Below are 15,552 nucleotides of genomic sequence, written 5' to 3' on the forward strand. Positions count from 1 at the left end.
ACATACACTTTGATTGGAGTCATTAAAACTCGTTTTTCACACACTCCACAAATTGCTTGTTAACAATCTATAGTTTTGGCAAGTCGGTTAGGACATATACTTCATGCATGACAAAAGTAATTTTCCAACAATTGTTTACAGACAGATTATTTCACTGTATCACAATTCCGGGGTGTCAGAAGTTTACATACACTAAATTGACTGTGCCTTTAAACAGCTTGGAAAATTCCAGAAAATGATGTCATGGCTTTAGAAGCTTCTGATAGGCTAATTGACATAATTTGAGTCAATTGGAGGAGTATCTGTGGATGTATTTCAAGGCCTACCTTCAAACTCAGTGCCTCTTTGCTTGACATCATGGGAAAATCAAAAGAAATCAGCCAAAACCACTGAAAAACAATTGTAGACCTCCACAAGTCTGGTTCATCCTTGGGATGGGAGCAATTTCCAAACGCCTTAAGGTACCACGTTCATCCGTACAAACAATAGTATGCAAGTATAAACACCATGGGATCACGCAGCCGTCATTCCGCTCAGGAAGGAGACGCGTTCTGTGTCCTAGAGATGAACGTACTTTGGAGCGAAAAGTGCAAATCAATCCCAGAACAACAGCAAAGGACCTTGTGAAGATGCTGGAGGAAACAGGTACAAAAGTATCTATAGCCACAGTAAAACGAGTCCTATATCGACATAACCTGAAAGGCCGCTCAGCAAGGAAGAAGCCACTGCTCCAAAACTGCCATAAAAAAAGCCAGACTACGGTTTGCAACTGTACATGGGGACAAGGATTGTACTTTTTGGAGAAATGTCCTCTGATCTGATGAAACAAAAATAGAACTGTTTGGCCATAATGACCATCGTTATGTTTGGAGGAAAAAGGGGGCGTCTTGCAAGCCGAAGAACACCATCCCGACCGTGAAGCACGGGGGTGGCAGCATCATGTTGTGGGGGTTCTTTGCTGCAGGAGGGACTGGTGCACATCATAAAAATAGATGGCATCATGAGGCAGGAAAATGATGTAGATATATTGAAGCAACATCTCAAGACATCAGTCAGGAAGTTAAAGCTTGGTCGCAAATGGGTCTTCCAAATGGACAATGACCCCAAGCATACTTCCAAAGTTGTGGCAAAATGGCTTAAGGACAACAAAGTCAAGGTATTGGAGTGGCCATCACAAAGCCCTGACCTCAATCCCATTGAAAATTTGTGAGCAGAACTGAAAAAATGTGTGCGAGCAAGGAGGCCTACAAACCTGGTTCAGTTACACTAGCTCTGTCAGGAGGAATGGGCCAAAATTCACCCAACTTATTGTGGGAAGCTTGTGGAAGGCTACCCGAAACGTTTGACCCATGTTAAACAATTTAAAGGCAATGCTACCAAATACTAATTGAGTGTATGTAAACTTCTGACCCACTGGAAATGTGATGAAAGAAATAAAAGCTGAAATAAATCACTCTACTATTATTCTGACATTTCACATTCTTAAAATAAAGTGGTGATCCTAACTGACCTAAGACAGGGAATTTTTACTTGGATTAAAAGTCAGGAATTGTGAAAAACTGAGTTTAAATGTATTTGTCTAAGGTGTATATAAACTTCCAACTTCAACTGTATATTTCCACACTATGAGGTTGGAATAATACTGTTTAATTGTGAAAATTATGACAATGCCCTTTTAGTGTAAGAGCTATTTGAAAAGACTGCCTGAATGTTCAGCCTGTTTTGGTGGGATGGCGTTTTGGCCTACCTGGTGACATCACCATGCTGTAAATGAGTTAATCAAATCACATTTTATTGGTCACATCCACATGGTTAGCAGATGTTGATGCGAGTGTAGCGAAATGCTTGTGCTTCTAGTTCCGACCGTGCAGTAATATCTAACAAGTAATCTAACAATTTCACAACAACTACCTTATACACACAAGTGTAAAGGAATGAATAAGAATATGTACATATAAATATATGGATGAGCGATGGCCGTACGGCATAGGCAAGATGCAGTAGATGGTATAGAGTACAGTATATACATATGAGATGAGTAGGGTATGTAAACATTATATAAAGTGGCATTGTTTAAAGTGACTAGTGATACATTTATTACATCCAAATTTTAATTATTAAAGTGACTAGAGATTTGAGTCAGTATGTTGGCAGCAGACACTCAATGTTAGTGATGGCTGTTTAACAGTCTGATGGCCTTGAGATAGAAGCTGTTTTTCAGTCTCTCGGGCCCAGCTTTGATGCACCTGTACTGACCTCGCCTTCTGGATGATAATGGGGTGAACAGGCAGTGGCTCGGGTGGTTGTTGTCCTTGATTATCTTTTTGACCTTCCTGTGACATCGGGTGGTGTAGGTGTCCTGGAGGGCAGGTAGTTTGCCCCCGGTGATGCGTTGTGCAGACCGCACCACCCTCTGGAGAGCCTTACGGTTGTGGGTGGAGCAGTTGCCGTACCAGGCGGTGATACAGCCCGATTGGATGGCCTCAATTGTGCATTGTAAAAGTTTGTGAGTGTTTTCGGTGACAAGCCAAATTTCTTCAGCCTCCTATGGTTCACCACGCTGTCTGTGTGGGTGGACCATTTCAGTTTGCCCGTGATGGTGTACGCCGAGGAACTTAAAACTTTCCACCTTCTCCACTAATAACTGTTTGGCCGAAATGATTTGATATTGAGATGAAAACGGCTGCATTGGATCTTTAATCCTCAAAGAGGTGTCTGGTTTATTCTTTGTCAGCTGTTTTATTACGTAGTTCCGCCAATCTCCAAGTCGGCTGAGTGAAGCTGTGGATAGGATGGCACTGACCCTATTCTACTGTAATGAAGCAGCTTCCGGGCACAGGGCACCAGCAGTAAACATGGCGGAGGAGCTGTTGGAAGCGGTGGAGAGACTTCAGTCTCGGCTCTGCGAGAACTTAGAGCCTCGCAAGGTAATAATCGAAAGGCCCAGAATGAAATGGCAAGGTTGTAGCGGATGACTTGCGCCCACTAAAATGTTTTCAAATATTGTCGCGTGGGAGGTAGTTCCGCTAATGTAGGTAGTTACTGCTTTTTCTAAGATCACGTCACGATATGTAGCTTAGCCAACTAACTGGGTTTCTTAACCATAGTTCATGTTAAGTTTAACCTAGTCCTCGAGCAACCTGCCAAGTCCGCAGAACTGTACTTTGTCATGGAGCTATTGTAGCTAACGGACATTGCCACTGCTAATAAAGTGCTAATAATGTAGCCAGCTAGCTAGTGTTAAAGAAACAACCACAAAAAGGGAAAGCGAAGCGAGGGCATGGCTAAAAGGGATCCAGCTTTCGTCAAATTAACGTCAGATTTTACTTTTCGTAGCAGGTTATGAGAATTTACGCAGCAGGTTAGAATTAACGTAGCAGGTTAGGCGGATTAGGTTGTCTAGGAAAGGGGTTGAGGGTTACATTAAATGTAAAACATTTACACTTTTGACGTTAATTTGACAAAAGCTGGATTATTTCTAGACATGACCCCTCAGCTATTGTATAAACTCCACGATCGAGCAACAGCAGCACGGGCCTAATTATTAGATTGTTGCACTTCACTCAATGGATCAATCCAAATTTAAGGGCAACAACAATACATGTGTTCGTAGTGCCTTACTGTGATATCGGCTGTGTCTCATTGAACAAAGCAATCCCTGCACACACTGCCATGTCGTGGTGGGTTTTTGTCAGCTGATCAACTTTAGTAAACACAACCACCTCTCCGTATATGTGTAGCACAACCCCCTTCAAATAGGCCACGACAAATGGACAAGTCTTGATGACTCCATGACTGTGCAATTTAGGCAAAATTGGACTACACAAATATGAATCAGGCAAAGTCTGAAAGTACTGCACAGTTACAAAGTCAAACTACCAGTAGGCCTACACTTTTACACATACAGTGCACACTTTTACACAGTAGACCCATGTCATCAATACTGTGATTATGTAAATATTGTTATGTCTTTATATTTCCATTCATTCAATGATCAGCAACCTTGAATTAACCTGACCGTTACCTTTAACAAACTATATCCTTCCCTTTGGCATACCTGAATTGTGTGCACTTTGCTAATGTGCAGACTGTTTGGCTCTTCTCAGAATCAGGCTAGCTAGATCGATCGATCAGTACAGAGGATGTAGTGAGCACTCTGTCAATCTTCTGTATTTGCACGATCTAGCTCCAGAAGACCCTCAAAAGGCTGGGGGAGCTGCCTATGACTGTGGATATCCTTGTGGTAAGATATTGAAACAATGTATGCTCATGTCATGATTATTCTTTCGTTAGTGCAAAAGTGATAGTATCTCTTTCTTTAGTCTCCAAGACTGCACACATTGATTGCACCATAGTTCTTCACTCACTGCAGTGTTATTTAGAAGAGGAATCCAAGTACAGGCTCTGGTTTTGCAGCAGGATGATGTGACCCTCTGTAGCCAGCTGCTCTACAGGAGTTGATTGTGCTGTTCAATATTGTCACGCAACCTTCAGAGCATGCTCACTTCCTTTTTATGATGGGCAAAAACGCTAATATGGTCTGTTTTGTGCACTACTAAGTGTACTGGCCTGCTCACTTAACCATTAGAGTGCCTGAAACTATACAAACCACCCACGTTGCTCTCCAAACATGACCCACACGACACTAGTGTCAAAAACATAATGTACTGATAATGAGGACACCCGACTACTATCGATGGCATGCTTATATTTTGTTCTCGCCGGTGCAGGAAACTGGAGTAGGAAAAACTGTGAATTCGTTCCGGAAACATGATCTTGCTGGAGATCTTGCAAAGAGCCTTGTGGCCAAGTGGAAGAAACTGGTTCCCACCCCGTCTTCTGAAAGGTACGTTATTACTGAGGGATTGGGGGACTTCTTCTGATTCGTCTTCTTCGTCTCTTTCTCAGCGTATCGTCATCTGAATTCTACTGAAGTGTAGCTCTGTTTTTGTTCTTCCTCACAGACCCGGCAACGCCAAGGACGTACGGACACATGCGCACCCTCACAGCTCTGAGGGAAGGGACGTAAGCCACAAACGTGTCCGGGAACTATCCCCGGAGGAGCCTCCTCATGTAGAGGAGGAGGATGAAGAGGAGGAGATGATGATAGAGGAGGAGGAAAGAAGCTATCGCACCAACTACTCCCCCTCCCCCCCTCAGCACCACTACAGCCCCCCACAGCTCGGCCACGGCGGCCAGCGAGGGGGATACCAGTCTGAGGGCTACGAGAGCCCCATGGAGGAAGAGCCAGAGCCCGCGCCCAGCCTCCCTCACAAAGAGGTCCGACACACCAAACCACACAAAGAGCCTGGCAGGGAGCATCACGGTTCCCACGGCGACCGGGACGAGGAGAGGCGGCGACGTCATGCGCAGGCGAGCGGCGGTGGCGAAGGGAAGAAGCGCAGCGCGGAGAGGGAACCGCAGCACATTGGCAAGGCCTCCAAGCACAGTCGGCACTCCACCCCGCACGAGAGCAAGAAGGACAAGAGAGGTGGAAGTGACGGTGAGTGTGCTGCCGACTGAGTTGGCTGAGAATTTTGTTGTGTCATTATGACATTTACAGAGAGGCTGGTTCTCAAATGACAGCCTATTCCATAGATGCCTCTTTCAAGTTTCGAGTCAGTATTGGGCTGCTGGCTATAGATAGTTTTCCAGTCATGTATTATATATTTAACCATGTTCTCTCTTTTAAAAAAAAATACATCCCATTAACATCATTCCCTCCTTGTTCTCCTTAATCTCTAGGGAGGTCACGTGAGCCTAGGGACTCCCCTGTATTAGTCCAAGTGACTGAGGAGCAGGCGGAAGAGGCATTTGATACCCCCAGCATGTCGTTTGAATCCTTCCTCACATATGACGCCCCTACGCCCACTAAGAAGAAGAAGAAGCCCGGCGGCAGCAGCAGTCGGCCCTCCTCCCACCACCACACACCTCCTCGTCCGCCTGTCCAGCCCTCGCCTGCTGCTCCTTCCTCCTCCAAGGAGTCCAAGCCCAGCAAGGCCAACGGGAGCCGCAGCAAGAGGGCTGATCCAGCCCAGACCCCGACAGCAACGACTCCGGTGCCTGAGAAACGCCGGAAGGTAAGAACAGACATTGAACTCTTCTTCTCACAAGATGTGTATGTTCAATTGGAGAATGTTATATTTGCTGTCATATTTTTGCAGTGCTGGACAGTAAGTCCTTACAATCCACCTACCTGTATGTTTTTATTAAACAGTCGCCCTGACCCTGATGCTCTCATTATGAGAGTCCTTGTTCTCAGTTTCTTGACTGAACTCTTTCTCTTTAACGAAGTCTTTCTTTTACCTCAGGTGGTCGAGGTTGTGTCCACGCTTCCTGATATCTCTCTGCCGGCCATCCAGCCTTACTACAGACCTCTGCCTTCCATTGATCTCACACCATTGTCCCCTCAGCGACGTAAAGGTGCTTATTGTTTTTTAATGTTGGTTCTTTCACACTGTGCGGGTACGTTCATACTAGTGTACAACTGAGAATGCATTGGTTCATTCTATGTAGTATGCTAGCGTAGAAGTACAGTTTGTGTGTTGGACTTGTCTGGACTTTGGGGACATTTGTGCATTTACGTTTATTCTCTAGGCCTAGTACATTTAGTTCTGATTGTCAGCAATTTCTCATGTTTAACTTTTGGCTTCTTTCCTGCAGGTCCTGTGTCAAATGACGCCGAGGAGGACACTGGCTTCACTGGGAGACGCTTTAACTCTAAAATGACAGTCTACTCGGGTTCAAAGACGTCCTACCTGCCCAAGATGATGAGTCTGTATGAGCAGTGCATCAGGGTGCTTCAAAACAACATTGACTGTGAGTGTTGTCTCCTAGCAACACTGTGAATGCCATGTAATGACATCGTTACCCTAATGCTTAGGTTTTATTTCAGTTTCTGTTACCACATTTGGTTAATTTAGTCAAGTGTACATTTTTTTGTTAAAGGAGCAAGGCACACTAACAGTCAGTGTTCAATGTGGGTGTAATGTTAAAGAGGAAGTCACGTGTTGCTCTTAGTTTTGGTTTAAATGATTTTAAGACCGTGTGAAAGTGGATCGAAGTGGACCAGCAGCCATAAGAATCCACAAGACAATTAAGTTGGTGGTGTTTGAACAACAGCCCATTATAAAAATGGGTTAAGGGATCCATGTCTTTGCCCTCTCTCTTTTGAGAGATGTTTAGGTGTACTACATTAAGACTTATATTTGTCTAGGTCCATGAAATATATTCTAACCACAGCGCTGTCCATGCTATATCCCTTCTGATTGTGTGAGTCTCTTTATAATGAGATGCTTACTGTATGTTTTTTCCAGCAATTGATGAGGTGGGAGGTGTACCATTTGAGATTCTGGAACCAGTACTAGAGCGATGCACCCCAGAACAGCTCTACCGCATTGAGCAGTGCAATCAGGTAGCGCACACACACACACACACACACACAATCAAAGTAGCGTCTCACGCATGAACGCACAAACCGTCAGCTAGTACGAGATGGTCAGTGAGCATGTAGTACACAAGCTGTCATACTCTGCCAAGCCACACTGTATACCAGGAACAACCTAGGTGAAGTGTACAAACAGAAACGTGACTCCTAACTTATGCTTTGAACAATGAATGGTGTTTTAACTCTCCCTACTAAATTGTAGTATATATTTCATGTAAAAACGTGATCATTTTAACCCTATTTTTTTATTATTTAAAAAAAAAAATCCTCAGTGTTTTATGGAGGACTCTGATGAGCTTTGGCATCGCCACTGCCAGCGGGACTTCAAGCGTGAGACGCCCCAGGAGTACGAGTCGTGGCGGGAGATGTACCTGCGGAAGCACGACGAGCGGGAGGAGCGCCTTCGTAAGCTCACCCAGAATATCAGTTCGGCCCATGCCAACAAGCCCAAAGGTTCTTTCTCTACATCCTATCTATGAGCTGAATACTACTATACAGTAGTTATTACTAGCAGTTATTGTTATCGCCAATGAAAGTGTACGGAGGGTGTTTATTTTGAGTGAGCATGTGTTTTATGTGTGTGTTTTTCCTGGCAGGTCGACAGGTTAAAATGGCATTTGTGAACTCCGTCGCCAAACCTCCGCGCGATGTCCGCCGACGACAGGAGAAGTTTGGCACCACAAGCACCTCCACTGCCAGCTCCACTGCAGCTGCAGCTCCGATCAAGTATGTGGACACTAGTGTGCATATCACTATCACACACTGCATACTAGTGCACACTCTTCATGTTGGCACTTCCATGTTTATTTTTTCCTACTTACATTTACATGTACAAAGACATGATTGGCTGAATGGTAACTTTATATGCTAACATGTAATTCAGACTCTCAAACTTATTCTCAAAGGTCCACTAAATCATATTTTAATCTACAAATTGACCGTTATGATTCTATGTGAATTGTTGCAATGTCATCATGGGGAATTCTAATGGTTAACCAAGTTCACGCAGAGGGGTTACGATTCCTAACGTACATTGAATTCAAATGCGGAACTCGCCCTGACGTGTTCTGGACGCAACGACCTTGTAGGATGACACACAGCTTCATGGATGCCAGAGTAGTCAGAGACCGTATGTTAAACAGAAAGGGCAAGAGACAGAAGCCACAGATTTTCCGGTGTTCAATCTGACAACCGGGTGAGGATAGAGGCTAGAAGAGCACATACAAACATTCTGGAATTTCTTTCATGTCCCCACCACCATCAAACACTTTGTTATATTGGCACTTACATTTTCATATACATAGAAATGCTTGGCTGATTGCTAATTTAAGATGATATGCACTACATCATATTTGTATCAAATGTGACCCGAATATGTTTTGTTTGAGGAATGAACAATCATAAGATATTAAAAAGGTTCAACACAATGGAGGATGAAATGGAAGAGACATTCTGACGTGTTCTGGATGTTCCGACCTTGCAGGATGACATTGTGAAAGCTAGATGGGGAAAATAAAACGAGACAGTTGTTCAATCTGAGGATAAAGCAGCTAGGCTACATGAGTAAAAAAGGGCGCATAGAAACTTTCTTGAAATGTTCCTCGCATCGCTTATTAGTTTTCTGAGTATTCAGAGATGGTGCATATAATGCCCCCCAGATTTCAAAAACACTATTAAAACTATACTGTTTTTTAAAATGTTTCTGTACACTGATTGGATTTACCTTCCTGTTTTTTAGAATAAGGCCAGCCTTGTCGTATAGCTCTCACTCGGCTGAGCCCAGCCACTCCTCCTCTCACGACAGTCCCCCTGAGACATCTCGCTCCTCAGGCCCGAGCGGTGGGGGTGGCCCCAGCGCCAGAGACAACAAACCACAGGTCAAAAGTCAGTATCGTGTGTGTGTGTGTGTGTAAGAAAATAGGTTCAGATATTTCTATTAGACCCAACATGCATGTAAAACAAAAGTACTTTCCTGATTTAAAACGTGTTGACTTTAATCTCTGAGAGGACATGTCTGCGTGGTTAACTTTTCTGTTTTAAAATGTCACATCTGTTTGTCTTGCAGAAATCGCCCCCATGATGGCCAAAACTATCAAAGCTTTCAAGAACAGATTCTCCCGCCGATAGAGCTAGAGAGAGATGAATGTATGACGTGATTGAGAGGAGAGGAAGAGATTGTAGGAGCTAAGATCTTTTTAATTCAATGAATTATGGGTCATCTACAAACGCCCACCAGACATGTGCACACACATACAGTCGTGGCCAAAAGTTTTGAGAATGACACAAATATAAATATTTTTGTCAGATGTTACTATGGAATACTGAAGTATAATTACAATCATTTCATAAGTGTCAAAGGCTTTTATTGAGGCAATTACATGAAGTTGATGCAATGAGTCAATATTTGCAGTGTTGACCCTTCTTTTTCAAGACCTCTGCAATCCACCCAGGCATGCTGTCAATTAACTTCTGGGCCACATCCTGACTGCTGGCAGCCCGTTCTTGCATAATCAATGCTTGGAGTTTGTCAGAATTTATGGGGTTTTGTTTGTCCACCCGCCTCTTGAGGATTGACCACAAGTTCTCAATGGGATTAAGGTCTGGGGAGATTCCTGGCCATGGACCCAAAATATCAATGTTTTGTTCCCCGACCCACTTAGTTATCACTTTTGCCCTATGGCAAGGTGCTCCATCATGCTGGAAAAGGCATTGTTCGTCACCAAACTGTTCCTGGATGGTTGGGAGAAGTTGCTCTCGGAGGATGTGTTGGTACCATTCTTTATTCATGGCTGTGTTTTTAGGTAAAATTGTGAGTGAGCCCACTCCCGTGGCTGAGAAGCAACCCCACACATGAATGGTCTCAGGATGCTTTACTGTTGGCATGACACAGGACTGATGGTAGCGCTCACCTTGTCTTCTCCGGACAAGCTTTTTTTCCGGATTCCCCAAACAATCGGAAAGGGGATTCATCAGAGAAAATGACTTTACCCCATTCCTCAGCATTCCAATCCCTATACCTTTTGCAGAATATCAGTCTGTCCCTGATGTTTTTCCTGGAGAGAAGTGGCTTCTTTGCTGCCCTTCTTGACACCAGCCCATCCTCCAAAAGTCTTCGCCTCACTGTACGTGCAGATGCACTCACACCTGCCTGTTGCCATTCCTAAGCAAGCTCTGTACTGGTGGTGCCCCGATCCTGCAGCTGAATCAACTTTAGGAGACGGTCCTGGCGCTTGCTGGACTTTCTTGGGCGCCCTGAAGCCTTCTTCACAACAGTTGAAGTTCTTGATGATCCGATAAATGGTTGATTTAGGTGCAATCTTACTGGCAGCAATATCCTTGCCTGTGAAGCCCTTTTTGTGCAAAGCAATGATGATGGCACATGTTTCCTTGCAGGTAACCATGGTTGACAGAGGAAGAACAATGATTCCGAGCACCACCCTCCTTTTGAAGCCTGTTATTTGAACTCAATCAGCATGACAGAGTGATATCCAGCCATGTCCTCATCAACACTCACACCTGTGTTAACGAGAGAATCACTGACATGATGTCAGCTGGTCCTTTTGTGGCAGGGCTGAAATGCAGTGGATATGTTTCTTGGGGATTCAGTTCATTTGCATGGCAAAGAGGGACTTTGCAATTCATCTGATCACTCTTCATAACATTCTGGAGTATATGCAAATTGCCATCATGCATACTGAGGCAGCAGACTTTGTGAAATTAATATTTGTGTCATTCTCAACTTTTGGCCACGACTGTACATACACACACAGATTTTCTCCATTATTTTAGCGTTTCTTAAATACACACATAATTATGTCCTCCATTTTTAAATGTTCCCAGATAGACCCTGGCAAACAAACACGCAGACAAAATATTTCAAAGGCGAAACTAGTCATTTGTTACAAGTTCATACACTACAGAGGAACTCTGACACAGACAACTATGCTTTATTATGGTACGCATAAGTTAAGACATCAAATGACAGTGCTGTTACAGGCAGCATGTTTTTAAGTACAATTGAATAGACCCATTTTATTCCAGTGCACCCACACCTTGTTTTCTTACTGTGTTCAGTGTTGAACCACATGTGCATCCCTACTTTTATCTGGTTCACTGTGATGAGTGAGGAATGAAGTGAGTGCGGAAAGAGGAAAACACAAAGGGAGAAAGAGGAGAGAGGAAGTGATAGGACCATGCAGCTTCACTCTTATGTATTTATTTTCATCTCTGGGACCCCTGGCTCCCCCTGAACCTGGATCCAAATGGACGTGGAGCAAATAGTAATTTTAATAGATTTTAATAAATGTTATATGGACATTTTCAATAAAATTGACGTTTTGCCCTCATATGTATGCATGGTCTATTGTGTCTTGTGTTGATGTTGAAATGAAAGAGAAAAACACTGCTCAAATCTAGCAATGGAACCTGGCCACAGTGCACTGAATAAGTTGCTGTATGTGGTAGGGTACATTCTACATTCCCAGCACTATTGAGCACATAGAGAATATGTAATTGTTTGGCATATTGGAATATTGTATCACTGACTAATAATGACTACTGAAAGAAACATGCGATGGATGTTGGGTGCAAAACAAATGGGAGCAGCTTTCCACTAGACACTGATCTAATATCAGTTATGGGTTTTACAGGTGCGTGTGCTGGGTCGTGGCATAAACCCCGTCAATTTCTACAATCTTAAAATTTGATTTTTAAACCTAACCTTAACCACACTGCTAACCTTAAATATCAAAAAGCACATTTTTGTGGCCAATTTTGACTGTAATCTGGTGTGAAAGCTAGTAAACAAATAGCTAGTGGAAACCCTGTGCTTGTTCATTGGTGTTGGCCAGGCCAATCAGAGAGCACGTTGGTGTTCTGCATCTGTACGTCCATCTTGATTGGCTATTAACGTACATGTGATTTTGAAAGGTTTCCTCTCCAGAATGTTGTGGAAAAGTGAAACGAGCCAGGTCAGTCTGAAACAAACAACTTAGCTAGTTAGACAGCCCGTATCATCACCAGCTAGGACTTACATTTCTCTAAAGTGCGATATTTAGTATCTGTGATGTCTGGTCACGGCCATGGTGGGCACAGCCACGGCTGCTGTGAAGACGAGCACGAGCCAGCAGAACGGGGCTTGGAGTATGCACTGTATCAGCGCATTGACATCGAGAAACTGCAGTGTCTCAATGAAACAAGAGAAGGCGATGGGAAACTCGTGTTTAAACCATGGGATCAACGGACTGACAGGGAGAAGGTAATGTTGTCGACTCCTTGCGTGTATAGTACATCTCAATGTAACCATTTTTGAGGGTGTAGAATCCCTGAATTATCATCTGGAATGATGAAACTCAGCTGTGACAGCTGCCATTTTGGCTCGTCGGTAAAACAAACGTTGCAAAAATGTGTCGCGTAATTGGCAAGGGAAATTGGTATGCAGCGATACTGCAGTCAAGGCCAGACTGGATGATATAATGCGCCCTTCCAGAAGTCATTGATACACATTTACTTGTAATATTAAAAACCCATGATGACTTGTTTTGTACACTGAACGAAATATGTAACTTACACAGGTGGTGGAACATTTGTCAGTGAACTTTTCTTTAGAGCTTATCTGGACGTCTTCCATTAGTGAAAGCCAACTTCTCATAACCTTTCTAATGTGATGAAGGCCCACTGTTAACTTTCAAATAGCTGCTATGTGATAAACTCTTTCTCTCATTAATTCTCTGGAAACGGTCTCTAACCTCTCTCTGTAGTTTGTTGAGAGTGATGCTGATGAAGAGCTCCTGTTCAACATCCCGTAAGAACCCCACCCATCAACCCCCTTTTCACCCTTTTCTTATGCTGTAATATTAACTTCAAACTTGTTCAATCATATTGTCTTTTATGCATTCTGTCACAAATCATATTTTTCTCAGGTTCACTGGAAGTGTCAAGCTGAAAGGGATAATCATCGCCGGTGAAGACGATGAATCGCATCCTGCTGAAATGAGACTGTGAGTGAGTACTGTTTCTGCCTTTCAGAAACACCTTGGGTCCTGACTCTGGGATTGCATTGAGCCAGTGTAGCATGTATCAACTCGCTCTGAGATTTGATATGATGCTTATTACTCACGACTCAACCAGGGGAGTATTCATTGCAAAACGGGTCACAACAGAAAATGTTTTGCAACGAGTTTCTATTGGACAGGTTCAGGTCGTTTTGTTCTGTTTGCTTTTGTTTGCTTTCGTTTGGTTCATAGTGAATACACCCCCAGCTCTGGGCAAACTGAAAGGGCAAGTAGCTAACGTATTGCTCTGTCAGTGACATTTGGCTCACTCTTCACAGTGAGACAAGACAGCTAGTGACAATTAGCTAGCTTCCGCTACATTGGCATGGAACTACATTTATTTGTCAGCATGTGTGGTTTTTGATAACTAACTGTTTGTCACTTTGTGTTGTTGCATTGTCCGTGTAGGTACAAGAACATACCCCAAATGTCTTTTGATGACACAGGCAGAGAACCTGAACAAGCCTTCCGTCTCAATAGAGATCCACTGGCTCAGCTGGAATACCCAACTAAGTAAGAGCAATAGAAGCGCGCACATACACTAAAATAGTATTGTTTTCCCAGAAAAAAATGGGGTTTGGTCACTGCTCACCCATAGACTATTTTCGAGACAAGATAACAAAACATTTGTAAAAAATCACATTTCAGTTTACTGTGCCTAAGTATCCACCCAACCTAAAACCCACTAAACGAATCTACCCTAAATGATCATTCTTTCCAGGATTGCCCGTTTCTCCAACGTTAATCACTTGTCCATTCACATATCACGGAACTTTGGGACAGAGTCCACACGGGTCTACTACATTGGGCTGAGAGGGGAGTACTCCCAGGTGAGAACAAATTAGACCCACCTCCAGTAAATTATCTGAGGCGCTGAATTTATTTGTTTCTTATCGTTCTATTGATTTGCAGAATTATGTTTCACTTATGTATCAGGCTTTACTTTGACTGTTCCATGTTGTCCATTTGTTAAATGGCAAAACACCTCACCTGTGTCTCATCTGTTTTGCTTTCTTCCTCCCAGCCTCACAGACATGAAGTGACGATCTGCAACTACGAGGCGTCCGCTAACCCTGCAGACCATAAAGTCGACAGCATCATCCCACAAACAAATTTCATCTCCTGAGAGAAAGGAGGGGTGGGAAAGTTGCATTGACAGATATGGGTCAAAAGGAAGTGGTGATGGATACTTAGGCCTGGTGGGTGAACTTTCTCATTGGAGGTCAGATATGACTAATACTGAATATCAGTGTCTAATCTGGATTTGCTCAGTTGTTGCACTTATTGTAGCACAGAGTGGAGGCTGAAAGAATTGAGTCAGTTTTGATTTGGGTAATGAATACATTTAACGCCACTCACTGGTAACCTTGTGATAAAGCATCAAAAGCTTCAGTGCTTTTATCTAAAATATATCTGGAGACTGTGCCACCTAGTGGTTTGTTGTAATATGACAACTTGTCTCAGCAAAACTGGACTGACTCCAATGTCACCTGCAGTGGGAGATCACTCACATTCTTTCTCATCCAAGCTATGAATGGCTTAGCAATAATGTGAACATTTTGACACAACCAAAGTAGATCAGCATAAGGTTTTCATTTGAATAGATTAGATTTGACCCATATACCCAAGTGAGTTGCTCACTATACCACACTGCTTCCTTTGACACTCACCAAACACAAAAGCTATTTAACTCGTGATTTCATTGCATTATTAATGAGGTGTCACATTGCTGCCAGTGGCTGAATGTGATTGCTTTGTCCAACATGTTGGGAATTTGAGGAAAATGCTGTATGCCTAGTCTAAGGAATAGAAAATGCCCTCTGCTGTTGTGTGTGTGATGAAATTATTTGAAGAATAAAGATGTTATACACAAGAGAATAATAGTATTTTTAAAAAACATTTTATTGTGACTATAGAATCGTATTGAAGTGTAGATTTTGGCGTGCTAAAAGGCTACAGTATTGTTATTTGTATTGAAAAGAGTCTCTTTGGATTTGGTATAATATATTTGTTTAGTGCAAATTGCATTATCAATGGATCAATTGATGGCGG

The 15,552-nt window shown here is 43.1% G+C and overlaps 2 protein-coding genes across 2 annotated transcripts; both read left to right on the plus strand.

Annotated features, from left to right (window-relative positions):
* The first annotated feature begins 2,646 nt into the window (after positions 1 to 2,646).
* Positions 2,647 to 9,878, plus strand: LOC106588473 (elongin-A). The gene is made up of 12 exons (XM_014177554.2): positions 2,647 to 2,927; positions 4,187 to 4,243; positions 4,731 to 4,846; positions 4,965 to 5,503; positions 5,746 to 6,080; positions 6,312 to 6,423; positions 6,664 to 6,819; positions 7,317 to 7,414; positions 7,720 to 7,900; positions 8,044 to 8,173; positions 9,186 to 9,331; positions 9,513 to 9,878. Exons 1-12 carry the CDS (start codon positions 2,793 to 2,795, stop codon positions 9,572 to 9,574), a joined length of 2,067 nt encoding a protein of 688 aa, XP_014033029.2. The 5' UTR covers positions 2,647 to 2,792; the 3' UTR covers positions 9,575 to 9,878.
* Positions 9,879 to 12,348: 2,470 nt separating this feature from the next.
* Positions 12,349 to 15,375, plus strand: pithd1 (PITH (C-terminal proteasome-interacting domain of thioredoxin-like) domain containing 1). Its single transcript, XM_014177577.2, has 6 exons — positions 12,349 to 12,704; positions 13,207 to 13,250; positions 13,369 to 13,446; positions 13,909 to 14,013; positions 14,222 to 14,330; positions 14,525 to 15,375. The coding sequence occupies exons 1-6, from the start codon at positions 12,513 to 12,515 to the stop codon at positions 14,624 to 14,626; spliced, it is 630 nt and encodes a 209-aa protein (XP_014033052.1). The 5' UTR covers positions 12,349 to 12,512; the 3' UTR covers positions 14,627 to 15,375.
* Positions 15,376 to 15,552: the final 177 nt, after the last annotated feature.

Source organism: Salmo salar, chromosome ssa27, assembly GCF_905237065.1.
Source record: "Salmo salar chromosome ssa27, Ssal_v3.1, whole genome shotgun sequence".
Taxonomy (NCBI): domain Eukaryota; kingdom Metazoa; phylum Chordata; class Actinopteri; order Salmoniformes; family Salmonidae; genus Salmo; species Salmo salar.

Coding starts and splice junctions, on each gene's coding strand:
- LOC106588473 (XM_014177554.2), top strand. CDS start 2,793: ATGGCACTGACCCTATTCTACTGTAATGAAGCAGCTTCCGGGCACAGG. Junction 4,244..4,730: donor TGACTGTGGATATCCTTGTG/GTAAGATATTGA, acceptor TCGCCGGTGCAG/GAAACTGGAGTAGGAAAAAC. Junction 6,081..6,311: donor TGCCTGAGAAACGCCGGAAG/GTAAGAACAGAC, acceptor CTTTTACCTCAG/GTGGTCGAGGTTGTGTCCAC.
- pithd1 (XM_014177577.2), top strand. CDS start 12,513: ATGTCTGGTCACGGCCATGGTGGGCACAGCCACGGCTGCTGTGAAGAC. Junction 12,705..13,206: donor AACGGACTGACAGGGAGAAG/GTAATGTTGTCG, acceptor CTCTCTCTGTAG/TTTGTTGAGAGTGATGCTGA. Junction 13,447..13,908: donor CATCCTGCTGAAATGAGACT/GTGAGTGAGTAC, acceptor TTGTCCGTGTAG/GTACAAGAACATACCCCAAA.